Source organism: Fonsecaea nubica, assembly GCF_001646965.1.
Source record: "Fonsecaea nubica strain CBS 269.64 chromosome Unknown Scaff25, whole genome shotgun sequence".
NCBI lineage: Eukaryota > Fungi > Ascomycota > Eurotiomycetes > Chaetothyriales > Herpotrichiellaceae > Fonsecaea > Fonsecaea nubica.
In genome coordinates, this window is record NW_019173698.1 from 191,855 (window position 1) to 207,629 (window position 15,775).

At 53.3% G+C, this 15,775-nt stretch overlaps 4 protein-coding genes across 4 annotated transcripts; 1 reads left to right on the forward strand and 3 right to left on the reverse strand.

The window, feature by feature from the left end:
* Nucleotides 1–587: 587 nt before the first annotated feature.
* AYO20_04695 (hypothetical protein) lies at nt 588–1,643 on the forward strand (the record flags this gene model as incomplete). The annotated part of the gene is made up of 1 exon (XM_022642990.1): nt 588–1,643. One exon carries the CDS (start codon nt 588–590, stop codon nt 1,641–1,643), a length of 1,056 nt encoding a protein of 351 aa, XP_022501045.1.
* Nucleotides 1,644–1,982: 339 nt separating this feature from the next.
* AYO20_04696 (hypothetical protein) lies at nt 1,983–2,737 on the reverse strand (the record flags this gene model as incomplete). Its single annotated transcript, XM_022642991.1, has 3 exons — nt 1,983–2,473; nt 2,532–2,636; nt 2,704–2,737. The coding sequence occupies 3 exons, from the start codon at nt 2,735–2,737 to the stop codon at nt 1,983–1,985; spliced, it is 630 nt and encodes a 209-aa protein (XP_022501046.1).
* Nucleotides 2,738–3,463: 726 nt separating this feature from the next.
* Nucleotides 3,464–4,632, reverse strand: AYO20_04697 (hypothetical protein; the record flags this gene model as incomplete). The annotated part of the gene is made up of 3 exons (XM_022642992.1): nt 3,464–3,932; nt 3,991–4,439; nt 4,498–4,632. 3 exons carry the CDS (start codon nt 4,630–4,632, stop codon nt 3,464–3,466), a joined length of 1,053 nt encoding a protein of 350 aa, XP_022501047.1.
* A 1,323-nt stretch (nt 4,633–5,955) lies between these two features.
* On the reverse strand, nt 5,956–8,903 carry AYO20_04698 (hypothetical protein; the record flags this gene model as incomplete). Its single annotated transcript, XM_022642993.1, has 3 exons — nt 5,956–7,836; nt 7,896–8,280; nt 8,344–8,903. 3 exons carry the CDS (start codon nt 8,901–8,903, stop codon nt 5,956–5,958), a joined length of 2,826 nt encoding a protein of 941 aa, XP_022501048.1.
* Nucleotides 8,904–15,775: the final 6,872 nt, after the last annotated feature.

Genomic DNA, 15,775 nt, shown 5'->3' on the forward strand with positions numbered 1-15,775 from the left:
TGTCCACCTCGACAAGCACGGCAAGTCGACACAAATTAAAAACACAGAGTCCCAAGTGAAGAGCGGGGGCACTGGTTTTCTTTCTCTTCCTTGGCTGCGGTACTTTTTTGTCTCCTGAGATACTACTGTACCTACTCGGTACATACATACATAGTCGTATATATCACTCCCGCCGGCTCCGCTCTGTACCGACCGAGTCAATATACACCCTCCTGATTACCTCCTTTTCTTTCCAGAGTGCAGCGTCTTTTGCCGTTGCCATTATAAGCTCGATTCTTCCCCTTCTATCACTCTATCGTGCAGGGAACGAGGCGGGAACTTTCTGAGAAAGCCAAGGCAAGGAAACCAGAAAAGAATAGAGTAGAAAGCGGGGTGTGGAAGCAAAGCAAGACAAGGATTCGTCCAGGTGTCAAGGTTACACGGACACGGACAGAGGCACGAGATCAAAAGACAGAAAGACAAAACGAGCGAACGGGAAAAGGCAGAAACGCAGACACGCTCGGCAGGTGAACGGCAAATATCTCGGGTATAACTGCACTCCTACACCGACACCAACACCAGCGTATCTTTGTGGAGGACAGGACAAGATGAAGATTTCCTCTCCCTGGACACTGGCGGCAGTGCAGCTCCTGGCCGCGCTGGGTCCGCGAGCCGCAGTCTGCGCTCCCGCTCCCTTTGCGGTGACGGGAATGGGTTCGGAGCACGACAAGGCTGCCGCCCTCTTTGAGATTCATCACCCAGGAATCAAGTACCACGGTCAAGGTCAAGGTCAAGGCCAAGGCGAATATGGCCAGAAGAAGATGATGGCCCCGTCATACGACGAGGAAACCCTTTACAAGATTCATCATCCCGTTCCCACGGGGCCAGAGTCGTCCGCCTCCCCCCACCCGGGAATCGAGACGTTGTCCACGCATCACCCGTACACGATTCCTAGTCATCCCCTGTCCAAGGAGTCAGAGTCGGAGGAACAAGAGGGAACAGAAGAAGAGGATGGTCAGAAGGGAACCTACCATCATGACTTCCCCACCATGTCCATCCCCTCCCGGTACTACTCGACGGTGCTGGGCCGACGGCTCCTTGCACTGTCGTCGCACGGGGTGCTCACGTCGGTGTTCCCGTCGAACATCTCCACGCCAGCCCACGGCCCGCCCGAAAACGTGGCCGACACTCCCATCGGGCTGCCCGAGTACATCGCGTCGTGCGAGGAACCGAGCGGGAACCCGACGATCCTCTCGCTCAAGATCTCGACGGCGACGCGCAACGCCGCCGCGGGCTCCAACGTCTCGCTCTCCCTCAGCTGGTGGGACGAGTACATCCACCTGACGGGCAAGAGCCCCTGGGCGCTGGCAAACCTGCCCCGCCTCAGCCTGACGGGGTACCTCGAGGAGATTGACGACGACGACACGGACCCAAAGGCCCTCGAGACCTGCTTCGTCCAGAAACACAGGGACAGCGTCATGTGGCTGCCCGGCCGCAAGTGGGCCGCCCACGAGAGCATCTGGACCCGCTTGGTAGTGACCCAGGCGTACTGGATCGGCGGCTTTGGGGACAGGAATTACATCGGCTGGTTCGACCCCGAGGAGTGGCGATCAGTCAAGAAGGAGCAGTGGGAGGCCGTCAGGTTGCCGGGGGAGAAGGCATAATACACCAGAAATAACAGATATGAAAAGGATTCGACGTGGAGGGGAGGGGGGGTTCAGAGTTGTGAGCAAGCAATCCCAATCCATGAACAGAACTGTGGGTTAACGGATGCAAGAAACATATATCCAACGTGATCACAGAAAAATTGCTTTGAGAAAGAGAATATTAATTCAGTTTCTATAAATTTCGACGGTCACGATCAACCTATTCCTGCTAGTTCTGTCTGCCGGTACCATCAACCACCTCCAGTCCTCAGAGGTCGGGGTCGATGTCGATGGTGAATCATATTGTAATACACTAGGTTAAGATACGTTATGTATCATAGGAAAGCGTGGCATCCCCTACCCACCATTGATCTTCTGTGCATCCCTCACAATCGGCACATCGAGACCTGCCTCTATCAAGACAATGTCATCTATTTCTTCTCGCCAGAAATGCTGTTTGCAAGATCTGGGACTATTGTCAGCTCGGACATGTTGAAGTAAGGTCTTGGTGAGAGAGGAGGCATGTATACCTGATGCAGCTTTGCTAGCGCTGTTCAGAACATTGGCAGTCATCTCCTGGGCCTGTTGCAGATACGTCTTGCTGGACTCCTGCGCGGCGGAAGCGTTGGAGCTGGCTGTCTGGCCGACCGACGAAGCAGTGTCCTGCGCCTGTTGCAGGTATTCCTTGCCTGACTCCTGTGCAGCGCCGGCGGTGGAGCTGACCTGCTGGCCCAACGTGGAGGCAGTCTCTTGGATGTTCTTTGTAGCACCGGACAGAGTGTCTTGGGCAGAGCTGGACTTGGCCGAAGTCTCATCGGAGAGCTTCTGGGTGGTCGACTTGCTGTCCCCTGTTTGGCCAAGTCAGTGAGAGAAACAGGGTATAAAGAGACGAGCTGGCCAAGTTACCTGGTTGGACCATTCCTGCAATGTCGTCGGCAGTCCCCGTGGCAGACTCTTTAGCCTTGTCCAAGGTGGACTTCTGAGAGTCGGGCGTGAGCTTCTCTTGGGCCTCTGTAGATCAATGGGTTAGGATGCCGGAACACTCGAGTTTGGAGAGGGAGAGGGGAATTGCACGAACGATCCGTCAAGGGCTTGCGGCCTGTGTCAGACATGATGCACGACTATCTGGTCAAAGGATCTGGTAGATCGAGGCTGTGGCTTGTGCTTGAGTGAGGTATGTACTCAAAGCAAAAGTGAATTCAGCGAAATAGACTTGACAGTGGAATTGCTGCGGTGGGAAGAGAGTAAAGGTTGAGAAAAGGCGGGATGTAGGTCAAGGACTGCCTTTTAAGCTTTTCGTCACGGATCAAAGTAGCAGAGACAATAAGAACACATGCCACCACTTGCTGGAGGCACCAGAGGAAGTCGAGAGATGGTCTCATAGAGTGGGGGGTTTGGGGCAGTCACCAAGGCTGGTATAAACTTTGACGTCATCGATTCTCAGCAGCAATTGCATCAATTGCACATGATCCACGAACCACGAACCACGATCCACGAAACACAGCTGTGACAAAGTGATATCAACAATACTTTGTTCGTTCAGTGCTCCCATCTCAAGCAACCATGTCAGTAAACAGTGAAAGCCAGCAAGTCTCATTGGGGTTTGTCTCTCTTGCAAGCATCGCGACCTCCCTTGATAGACCAAAACAAACCAGACCTGGGGGTATCCGCTCGCTGAATCTATTCAATAACAAAATGAATGCTTGATGCATGTGCGCACTGTGTCGTCCCCTCTTCCTCATTACCTCAATGTCGACGCCATGCTTTTGAGTGCCCAAGGGTGCGTGTTCAATTGGTTGTCTCCCGCTCCCTTGACGTTCATCCAGATCCCCCAAGGCTCACTGCGCTGCGGGCTCATCCTCGAGTGACGGCTGTCTTCCGGCAGAATTGAGAGCTTCGCCTTTCCCACCGTATTCTTCCGGCAGCATCTCTCCCAATCCTTTCACCTTGCTGCTCGTCACCATCTCGCGGGCGAGATTGGCGCCATTGCTCATGGGGTGGAACTTCTTGATGGTCTTTGCGGCCACGAACAGTTTCATGAACGTGTAGATAAATCCCATGAATGCAGGAACATTCACAAAGAACTTTTCTTTGAGCAACTCGGGGTAGTTTTGCGCGAAGATCTTGATCGTCTCGGTGCTGGCAGCCTTCACAACGGCAGACTGGCGAAGGAAGCTGATCGACTTGTAATCGTGCACCTGAAGGATCTTGTATGGGTCGTAGGTTGCGGTGATGGGTTTGGTGGCCTTGTCGATTCCGAGTGCTTGGAGTGCGTCCTCCATTAGGGCAACTCGCCATTCGATAAATCTAAGCAAGCAACGGAGTCAGTCGAGACAGAAGAATCTTACGGTATACTCAATCTTACTCTGCCAGGTTTCCGAATGTCTCATCCAGATTCTTCACGCTTCCGTATATATTCCAAGTGAACACCTCCCTAGTCTCAGGATCGGCTGTCGGATCGGCATCACCGTAGACGGTAGTGTACCCCAGCCCGGCGAACTTGTTTCGGTTGAATTTCTTCTTGAGCAGTTCGACCGGTTTCATCTTGGCTCTCCAGTCCAGGGTCTTGGTGAGGGTGTCCTTGGATTTTGCAAGATCTCCGTCATAGGCATTCAGATACTTCTGCAAGATCACCTGGGTCGGGACGTGGGTCGCCGGGTCTGCAAGGGTAACTCCCCAAATCTCGGGGTGACCGTGAGCCTGTGCGAGGGCCCAAAGCTCCTCGATTGGAGTGGTCTTCTTTTCCACGGGGACGTCGACATCTGCGGCTTTCTCGGCCACGACCGGAGTTTCTGTGGCGGGAGGGGCGGACTCCTGAATGATCATCAGCACTCCATCTCACACAAATGGTCGACACACCGACAACTCATACCGTCGGGGCAGGTGTTTCGGTGGCAGGAGTTTCTGTAGCAGGCTTCGTCTCTGCACTGTCTGGAACAACAGTAGAAACTTCGGCCGGCAGCGCTGTGCTGTTGGGCGCAGCGGTTGTTGCTTCGGGAGTGGCCATCGGGATGGAGTAACAGGTTGCGCAGCTGCAGCGAAGAAGCGATGAACAAGGACAATGTCGGCCGAGCAGGGAGGAGTTTATCAGTTGACGCTATTCGCAGATTAGCTTTGAAAAGCCGATCGATTTGGTTCGAATGGGCAGCTAGAGACCCAACCTGGAACGACTGCGAGGAATCGAAGTTTGTTTACCCTGTCCGCAAAAGGAATCCTTCAAGGTCAATGTCAAAATCACAGATATCCGCACCCGTGGTATCAATAGGACAATTCCAAGAATCGTGCTAGGTATTTCAGCGCTATCGAAAAGGAGAAAATCTATTCACCGAGAGATAGAACTTGATCGAATGTGTCTCGATGTTGGTCGAAGCAAGCACACATCCCCCATATTCTAGTTGCGTGATCTAATCAGATAGCCGGAACGCCAAGCCATTACCACCGTTCCTAATTCCGGTAAAACCCGAGCACAGCCGAAATGTCCTTTTGCCCTTGGGAATTGCTGCTTCATGACCAGCAAAGAGACAACTTACTGATTCTTATATACAAACATGTTTCATGGGGCAAATCCGAGTCATAAGTCAAGATTTCTAGTGTTCGGTCATTTGTATCTCTAGAATTGTGTCCAACTTAGTGGTCTGTTCAACAGCCTCCAATGACAGACCGAAATTCATGTCACCAAACAACTTCGACGAGGGTTTCCAAACACTGTATCCCAGTTCCTCCTCCACATAGATCTCGATCCGTATATTTCGTTTCGAAACGTGTCGAGGTCCCTTCGCCCAGCCATCTATTCATTAGCCCTCTGCCGATTCAGACGTTCAAAAGCTGGTTTCCTTCTCCTAAAAACAAAATCAAGTGCGCACTTCTGCCCGAGGCTCTATATTCTTCAAGCATATCGAGACAGACGCGGTGATATCACTGTTGTAAATCGACAAAATCACAATTTGCACTTGGACGGCAAAGTCCCCTCCATTATATTCTTGCTCGTCAAGACACCAATCGATCCACCGCGAAGAAAAGATCTGACCACCCGGGAGATATACTGTCGTACAAGCTTTGGTTGCCTGTTCTCCTTTGCTTTCCGACAATGAACGGGGGCCCAGACACATAACAACAGAAAAGTCGGAGATTCATTTATCGCATGGTCGTCAAATCGTGCAGCTGGAGTAGGAGCTTGGTATGTTGTCGGAGCAAGACATGGCAAAACAGGTCTATGTGCAACACAAAATAGCGAAAAAGAAAATTGGACGCGGGCCAATATTCCCAAGATTTCGATCCGCGCCAAAGTCGCCGGGACATGAAGACACGGTAAAAATGGGGTCGAGTCTCATCACAAACTCATAGTCAGCCATTCCCATTCTTGGCTGTTCCCATGCGGACCGCTACCCATGTTCGCAACACCGGAGTTGAGCAGACCTCCCTGCATTACCGATGCCATTGTGGTGGCTCCTGCGGTCGAAGACATACTGGCCGCCTTGGCCCGGGTAACGGGGGCTTGAGTGACCCTGGGGGTCGACTGGCTAGTGTCGTGCATTTCCGCCTCATTTGTCGGACCACTGCTTCCGGGTATAATGGGCAATGTGTTGGTTGACGCCCGTGACTGCCGTCGCTGGCGTTTCGGTGTCACCTGAACCGGTCTGGTCATGTTGGGACCAGGCTGAACAGGTGGCTTGGGTGGCGCCGCGGCAATTGGTACGACCCCAGGTTTCCCTCCAGTGGTGCCAGGTGGATAGCTGGTGGGTGTCGTCACAGCCGATCCCGAGTGCACAGAGCCCTGCACAGAAGACGGGGATGCCGAATTCTGCTCGCTGGCAGCATTGCCAGAAGTCGGTGTAGTTGCTGGTGTCTGCTGCACTGAATTCTTACGAGAGGCTTTTTTGGATGCTCTGGTGGCCGTAGACCCTATGGGCACCGTATTTCCGCTACCACGATTTCGCTTCTTGATGACATCGGTCTTTAGCGACAAAGGGCGCACAACACCATGCAGTTTGAGAAACAATCCACACGCATTGCACAACGGGTGACCTTCTGGGTTTCGACGCCAGAGAGGTGTAGTCTGGGTAAAACAGTTGGTGCAGGTCGTTGGAACACCATTTTGATCCGTGTTCTTAGGTCCAGGGCTGCCTGGTCTCGATGGTTGTCGACTGCTAAAGCCAGACTCACCGGGCGAACTACCACTAGACTGCATATGCTGGTTGGATAGAGCTGGAGTCGAAGTTGTTCGAGGAATCTTCTGTCTCCTGGGATCTTGGTCGCGATTCCGAATGTCGCTGATTGAGGCAGCTGAACCATGTGTGCGACTGAGCATCGACGAACCCCAATCCGGAGGAGAATTGACCATTTCCGCTCCTCCAATTCTCACCTGTTTCCCCGGAGCGCTGCCGAATCGCTGCATGCTACTGTAATCGGCAACATTGGGATCCCACTGCAAACCCGAGTTTAGGTCCAATGTTGGGTCACTAATCTGGCCATATTCAGATTGGATCATTGCGAAATTGGCGTCCTCGTCTTCCGCGTCAGAATCGGCGCCGAACTGGAACAAGTTGTCATTTCCCGCCACAGAAATTCCTGGAGAGACTCGTCGTCCATATTCCGGCACCAGCACCCGAGAAGGATCAACGTGTTGCTGCATCGAAAACCCAGTTGCCGTCTGTGTCGAAGCTACCCCATTCATAAGGGAATACACCTGTTCATTGTTGGATCCGTACGCAAACTGCGGTGCCGAGGGGGTCATCAAATGGTTCCCTCGGTGGGATGGGTAAAAAGGCATGGTCCGTGTGTGGCCACTATGGTCAAAGTAAAATCCCTGACCATCTACTTCGTGGCCCGGCTGGGGCGTTGAAACAGCAGAAGCATAGCCGGATTGAGGCGGGGAATAAAAGTCCGCCGAGTTTAAGGACGAAGCCATTGATGATTGCGTATACACATTCGAGAACGGCCCGTTGGTGACCATGGGCGAGGCGGCGGGGGAAAATGCAAAGTTTTGTTGGAATGGCCCAGCAGATGTTAGAATTGGGTCGTCGCTCAGGTGGAAAGAATCTAGGTGAAGAGACATTGACCCTGGAAAGCTAGGTTGGCCCGGGAATTGGGCTGCTGATGATTGATCAAGCGCGTAATCAGGTACACCAGTGTCCATTTCGGTACCGTTGGTAGCATGAGGTGCAGGTAGAGGAGGTACTTGAGGAGAGAATTCTGCCGGACGCTTGCGGTTCTGGAGAAAAGGGTCAGAGAACAGCTTTGCCAGACGGGTCTTGTGAGAATTACACTTACACCCCTCCTCTCGTCAATGCTCGTCTTGCGGACCCTCTTCTTCACGTACTCAAATTCTGATGTCCGGTGTGTTGGGATAGAGGTCTGAGGCATTGACGACGGGGGTAGATTCTTGGGAATCTGGACTTGGGGTTTGTTACGGGAAGCAATGGGGATAGGAGGGGCCTGTGCCATCATTGATCGGCCGACCGTCTCTGACGGAGCAGGAGACGTTATCCCTGCTGGAGAGGCGACCGAGCTCGGCACTATAAAGTCGTCGAGGTTCATAGGATCTGTGGTTTGCTCGAATTCGGCAGACTTGTCCACGGACTTGCGGAGCTGCTGTGCTATGCCACTAGGACCCGAGGAAGGAGGAGTAGGGCTTTTGAACTGTGCTTGTTTTGCTCTAGAAAGATGGTCAGTCACAGCGCTCGGACGGTCGCTGCCCACCGGGGTCGATTTCCCGTACGCTGCTTGCTGTTGCTCTCGCCGGCGTAGATTCATAGCCATCATCCGCCAAGTCAGGTTTTCCATGCGCTCCTGGTTGGGGAGGCGAGACTTGGTCCGGCTATACAATTTCCATATCTGAGTGCCTAGAGGGTCCTTCTTCTGCATCTCTTCTGGACTGTCGAGGACGGAGGAAGGGGTATCGTCCTTCCACTCGGGGAAGACGGCGTCCCGTAACAGCGACTCATTGCGAGCAAGGACGTCTGGGGTGGAGAGATCCAGGTTGGGACTGAGGCTGGAATCTGCGGCTTTTGTAGCTTGGGAGATATGGGCACCGGTGTTAATGGAGGTGTCGGTCGAGAACAAATAGGCGGGCGACTGGCTGGTGGAAAAGGTATTTACGGTATGAGATCCCAAGCTGCTTGACCAGGTCGAGAAGTCTGTATCGTCAAGAGTGGAAGAGGGCTGTGATGTAGAGGCCGAAGAATGATGGGAGTGGTCGGCAGGTGAGTGGACGGCGGAGGTTGCGCGCGAGGGTGCAGCTGCAGTGCCCCCACGTTCACCATCATCCGCACTCGACATTACCGGGGCGGATTGGAGCGAGAGTCGCGTGCAGCAAGGTGGACTAGGGATGGGATAGCGAACAGGACGGTGTGCTCGTATGTTGTTGGACTTCTGGCAGCATTGGCAGAGTCGAAGCCAGGATATGATGTATTTGGGGGAAAGGTGTGAGTAGTTCTTGCAGACGAGCAATAAAAAAAATAAATTGGCTGCAAAAGAGACTTGCAAGTGTCATCACCACACACCTACGAGGCAAAAGGAAGAGGTCGGCAAAAGAGAGCGTGAGAGGGCACCTTTTCGTCGCTCTGGCCTGCAGGAAGTGGAAGTGGGAGGGTGCAAGGTCAGAGAGGCACGCAACCTATGGGGACGGAGGCATGGGTTGGTTGGTGCTTGGGAGATGGTCAAGGCGCAACCCGGTGGACCAGGGTATGTGCGTAAAGTTGGTGCCAGGGATCAGAGATGATGGTCCCTTCTGGCGCGCCCGCCTAGTCTAGGGCGATGGAGTCAAATGGAGCGAATGGAGTCGGCTGGAGGGGCAATAAAGAGAGGTACCGGTAGGGACATGATACCATGGATCGAGGCCTCGGGATTGGCGACGAGTCGGAAGGAGGGTATTGGGAAGGAGTGGGTGAGCGGGATGGGGGATGCAAGAACGGCCCTAGAGGCCACCAGAGGGTTTTTTTGGATGGCTTTGAGTTTGCTGGCAATGGGCTGCGCTTTTCCCAGTCGCTGGGAGCGAGGGTGGACAATGGCTTTTTAGAGTTACAAGCACGAGATGAGGGTTTCCAAGGGAAGCCGATCAGCAACGAGCCCATAATGCATGACCATGACCCATTGCTCCGGTACAAGTCACTCGTGATCTTGCCATCTCGCCGTCTTTGTATTTGGAGGTATCTTCTTCTCATCTCATCATCCCTCTCTTTCTCCTCCATCGAGGCCTCATCTCACATGCAGCCATGCCACTGGTGGGAAAGCCCCCTCAAACCACCTCTTCGCAAAAAGTAATTGGGGATCTCGTGGGCAGGGGAGAGGGGGGACACATCGGCATAGCGCCGGTCCATGCCTGAGGCGAAGACCAGAAACGGGACAAGAGCAGCGACTTCGGTGGGTGGGAGAGTGGGAGGCTTTTTTTCGAGAAGTGGGACATGGACCGATTCATGGCTTCTCTCTGACAGTTAATGATTTGCAACGGGCACTTTAACCTCGATTGGACTGACTCAGTCCGCCCGCGCAATCCCTGTGGTAAAATTGTGATGATCTCTCATGAACGACATGAACGACATCAGCGACTTGCAAGAAGGATCGAAAGGGTATCGCAGAAGAGCTGTACCATACGTAATATCCTACGAAGAGGAAGGTACAGTATGTACTCGGTACAAGGGGAGGTCCAAGGGTGGTGGAAATACCATATGCCGCTGTCTCTCAAGATCCTGCCTTGCCTGGCTTGCCTTGCCAACCACGCCTACCCACTACGAGGATACGTATGGAGGTACCTAATAGTAGCCAGGCCCTAGGCCTTACCTTTGAAGCTGCCTACAGGTACGAGTACAAATACTCGTAGGCCCAAGGTGGCCCTGGTCAACCCTCGTTGGAGCTGGGCCGGCTGCCTTCTTGCATCTGCATCTGCATCTGGCGACTGCATCGAGGTACGCTTTCTGCATGCGCCTGTGCGTGCGGCAATACAAGGGAGGAATGGGAGTTCCCCTTGGCTGGCCCTCAGCACCCACCACGTCGATACCTACAAGCAGTTAAACGTTCGGCGGGGCCTGGCTTAGGCTTAGCTCTTGCTGCTTGCAGCTGGCTTGGCTGGCCCTGCTGCGCAATAGCGGTTCGCCAACTTGGTAAGCCCGCCCACCCACCATGAGCTTTCGGGATTTCAAGCATCATGCACACCAGGGGACCGAGGAGCGCCACGTCCAGGGAGTCAGGGTCGACATCAGCGGGTTTTTTGCGGCCACTTAAAGCCCGCCCAGAAGCCCTATTCTGGCCTGGCGCTTCTGATAGCGTGGGTGGTCATGAACAAGTGGGAAGCGCAGGCAGAGGTCACTACTCAAGGGGGAGGCGGCCGTGCTTCAATGCCGGCGCAGGTAGAGCCTATCATTGCCGTTGGCTGTAGAATCATGGCAATTCACCCTCATCCCTTCTTCTGTACCTCGCTGTAGTCATCGGCTATGGCATTCGAATAGTAATACAAACAAATAATGAAATAATCACCACGCAACGCATCTCTACTAATGGCTGCTCACTAAGATGCGAGCAACACACTGCATTCACTCTCGGGGCTTACCTGTTACAACGTAGGTACAGGGCCGAGGTGGCATTGCCTCTCGGAAAAGGCACGGAACCCAAGTCGGCACGAGGAGTTAAGGGAAATAGTTATTTGAAAAAGCTGGAGGCAAAGTGGAAGTGGAAATGCTACGAGTAAGTAGGTACCATTGGCAACAAATACATCAAACTACTAGAATGAGCTTCTGAGCTTCTCGAACCATGTGTAATTTGGGCGTTGGCTTCTGGAGCTGGGGCACGAGGTTGTGGGAAAAATGGATTTTGTGCATGAACTACAAGCTGAGGAAGATGAAGGGAGGTCCAGAAGCAATCCACCAAGGTGTGCCAATTCACAACCCTGCAGCCCCCCAATGTTTCCACTAGGCTCCACTACTCGACGACACCTGGGAGTCCCAAAGTACCTCTCTGTATGTATGTAGGTAGGCTTGACGGCGAGAGCACCCGATTCTAGTCCCCTCGTATTGTGCTGCATGTATTCCGGATACGGGCTTCGCATTGTGCTTCAGAAATGCTTGTCTGGGGTATGACCTCTGGACTGATGATGGCTGCAGAAGCAAAAAAGAAGGAAAATCCCCCAAAAGAACCCCCAGAGAAAAAATTTCTGGCAAAAGATTTTCAGCTGGGCTCCGGCCGTGTGGTCTGTTGCGAGTCTCGAAGCGAGGCGGCGTTGTTTTGCTCATGCGAGCAGCAGCAAATGCTGCGACGTGATCAGTCAATTGGGACGAGGCACGAGAGGGGTGTGGGAATTGCTTCTTGCGACAATGCGCCGGGGTACCTCGCCCCCCATATATTTTGCCACGGCGCTCCTTGTACCCCAATACTCCGTAGCCGTTTGTATAATTTGTGGCTCTTGCTGAAGATCTCTCTGTCTCTTGAGCATCCCAATGTGATTTGTAGAGGCTTGTCCCGCCACACTAGATTGGGTAGGTAACGGTACGTCGGTTTCAGGTGTCCGGTGGAGTGCAAGGGATCCATGCGAGGAGCCTGATGGCATGGTCGATTTGCCAGGTGGTGCTTGGATGTACAGTACTAGGGGTGATGGATGCTGACGACTGGGTAGGTAGGTACTTCGTCCATGACAGGCTAAATTGCTGAACGAAAAAAGCTCGTGGCCGTGGTTCCAAAGTCAAAAGAGAGGAGAAGAGGCCGGACAGGACGGAGCCAAGAGGATTGCCCAGCACCTCGTAACCCGCAACAAGCATTGGCCACTCGCAATCCTGAACCTTTAGCCTGACCATTCACAGCCTTGGGACAGCTGGAATCCCACCCTCTAGCTCCAGTGGCACATGTGCAGTCCCTACACATATCTCCTGTATAGGGCTCAGTACTGGGTACCAAAGGACAGGACCGAGTTCTCGGTATACTGCCCTTGTTTGTGATGTTATTTCCTTCATCTCTTTTTTTTCAGTCATTTCTTCTCTCCTAGCTCGGACCGAAGGCCCAGATCTCACTCGACCTCACACGAGGTATTCGAACCATCCACCGTCCAGAGAGTGGAGTCTATCCCAATGGTCGATGGTAACTTCCTTGAAAAAAGGGTCCCGCGCGTAAGCACCCGTGGCATGTCCAAAGCATGTGCTTCCAACCACCCCCCAATTCCGACTGACTCCCTCACCTCGTCGAGCTCCCGACTTTTTGCCTTCCCGGCCCTTCTCCGTTTCTCGGCCACGTCTTTGCATGCAGATTCAAGCACATGGCAAGCAGTCAGAGATGGAAGCGCTATTTGCCTTGCAGACGAATGAGGGTACCCCGAATCCATGGCCATCATTGTTCGAGACGTTTCCCCGAATGCTCCTCACTCGATCCCGGGTCGACCGCGAGAAGCTGTCTCTCCACCACTTCCTGGCCAAACTGGGCAGATTTCGCTCCTTCTTAGCGCGGGGGACCTTGCGAACACCCCTTCGCAAATATTACGAGTCAAGTGCTGTCCCCTCCTCACTGTCATACCACGGATCCGCAGCCTGACTTCGGCTCAAAATCCTCACGAGTTACGGGTCCTCCTGCTCGGGACGCTCCTTGGACCTCAGGCTGGTGCTGGTGCAGCCGCAGGATAATCGATGCGGAACCCGATTGTACTTGGTGAAGTTAATATGGGCAAGGACACATGAGTACATGGTGGCGAGACAGCCGTCATCAGACGGGACATTGAACCTTTCGCTACGTAGCGCAGTGACGAAAGTGATAGACGGTCGGCTTGCTGCTAGTTACTGCTTGACGCCAGTGTCTCGACCGAGTTCTTGTACTCGGTATATTTGGAGATTTGGCTGTGCCCAATCACACTCGAGACGATCGAGGCTTTGAAGATCGTCAAGACCAGGCCAATTTGTCGACTCGGACTAATTTTGGGGGCAGGATCAATGCTGTCAACTCGACTCTAGTCTGATCAGCCTTGATGGTCTGCGGGACCAACCCTGAACTGCTGAGACGTGTACGTAGCTATACATCATGAGCTGCAAAGAGCGTTGAGGTCATCGAGCTGCAGAAACAGGTTCTATCGTGTTCGTCAATCCGTCCAATCCTCCTGGTGTGTCAAGGCTGTGAATGTATGGAATTCCCCTAGGTTTGTTCATGGTGTACTTTGTATGTAGACACCACATGTTGGCTGATCGTGGTCTGCCTCTTCCCTGTGACCCATCGCATCCCAACCACCTGTACTACTACCGAGTGATGTACACAAAGTACCGAGTACCATTTTCCCAAATTGTCTCGAAACACCCATTTAAGTTTGGCACTCTGCAGATGACGCTAAACATACTGCTTTTGTTTGTCCTGACTACTGGACTGCCGGCCGCTGGTTTACGTGCATATGCAACAAGCCAGGCGTTGCGTCCTCTCTTGTCGCGGCGTTGGCGTTGGCGTTGGCGTCGGCCGTCGAGAGTGACTCAGGCAATTAAAATGCTGGGCTGGGTTGGGCTGGGTCGGGCTGGGCAGATCCTCTTCAGATGAGGGGCAGATATCAAGCAAGAAGAAAGGTACGTGAAGTTTCAGGACCCCATTCACCCGAAAAGGGGGACCACCAAGAGTGTTTGTTGGAATCAGAAAGATACAGGAAACAATCCATGTTTCTTTTACTCGTATAGATGTGATAATTACATCGCATCGCCAGGATCGGGAGCCCCACAATATACCGAGTATCTACATATATACCCATCTGAGGCAAGAAGTGGGTTGAGGCTAGAAAACGAAGCCGGCCTAGATAATCATCTGTGGATTATGGGGGGGCCTTGGGTCCGTTTCGGCTTGACTTCTGCTCCCAGCGATCAGGGAGCCAATTGTCTTTGTTGGGTGAGATCCATATGGGTAGGTAGTCCACAGAGGCAGTGGTGCACCCAACAACATCTGGATATGCTCGTAGCAATCGGTACAAAAGGGTTGTTTTGCAAAGAGGCCAGAGATGCGCAGCTCAGAATGGTCGCCGCAGGGAAACTTGTCTGTCTCGCCATCGAACAATGGCTGCAACCGGGTAAACGGACGAAGAGGACGATGAAAGCCGTGTCTCTTGGGGATCGTCGTTGCCAAAGTCTGAGCCAGGGATGATTGTATCCCCAATTGACCACCGCGTTTCATACCTGGCGTACCTGGTTAAAGCTCGGGGACTGTTTCATTTCATGATTGGTAATTGTCGAGCCCACACACACACACACACACTGCGCTCTTCCGGCGCTGCCAGCGCTCAACGCACCTTTTGGGACGATACCTCACTGCCCCATCCGAGTGCAGGTGGAGAGGAGAGCAGTGACTGTAGTAGTGGACCAAGGTTAACGCAACCCTCAAAGAAAGTCGATGGGTACGGTCGCACGAGAGGATCCTCATAGATCTGAGCGAGGCCCACTGTCCCTCCTCGAGCACACGACCATCCAGGCGTCTCCAGTCCCATCGGTCGGTCGAGAGGTCGAAAGAGATCTGGGGAAGGGGAGCAGCTCCTCTCATCCTGCAGCAGGGAACTCGTTGAGACAGTCAAGGTCGGTATAGGCCACATCCTGCACCCGGTCGGCGAAAGCTCCGACCACCACCCCGACCTCGTACAGTGACGCACAACCAGGTAAAGTTAGGTGAGTTAGTGAGCGTAAGCTGCGTTCGACTCTTTCCCTGTCCTTACAAGTAGGCTTTCTTTTGTCGGTCCTTGCCGAGATGGTGGCACACAAGAAGACGTGGGATGCTGAATTTGACTCGAGGCTGGAGTGGTGCACCTAAGCGATTATTAGGTGCATCGTTAGCTGCTTTTCCTGGTAGAATTCCAAGTCTCGTCCTGGATGCATGCGGCACCACGGCCACCCTTGGGTTGTCCCTCCTCAACTCCGCCATCCATCAGTTATCGAGCGAGCCACGCCCCCTCATCGGTAATATGGGTCATCACCCTCCGACGCATGACAAGTGGACCCCCAAATCCCTTCTGGTGCTTCGGCTCCAGAAGTATGCTCAGCCTGGTGCGTCTTGGGTCGGATCCCTGCTAAAAAGGGGGAGATTCGCATATAGAAAAAGGCGTTGCCGATCTGTTGTAAAGTTAATAGTTCCGCTTGTGAGCGTAACGTCCGTCCGCATCAACAAAAGGTGGGTGCTCGTATTTGGTCCCAACAAGGGCTCCGACAGTGTCCAGGGTGAGACGC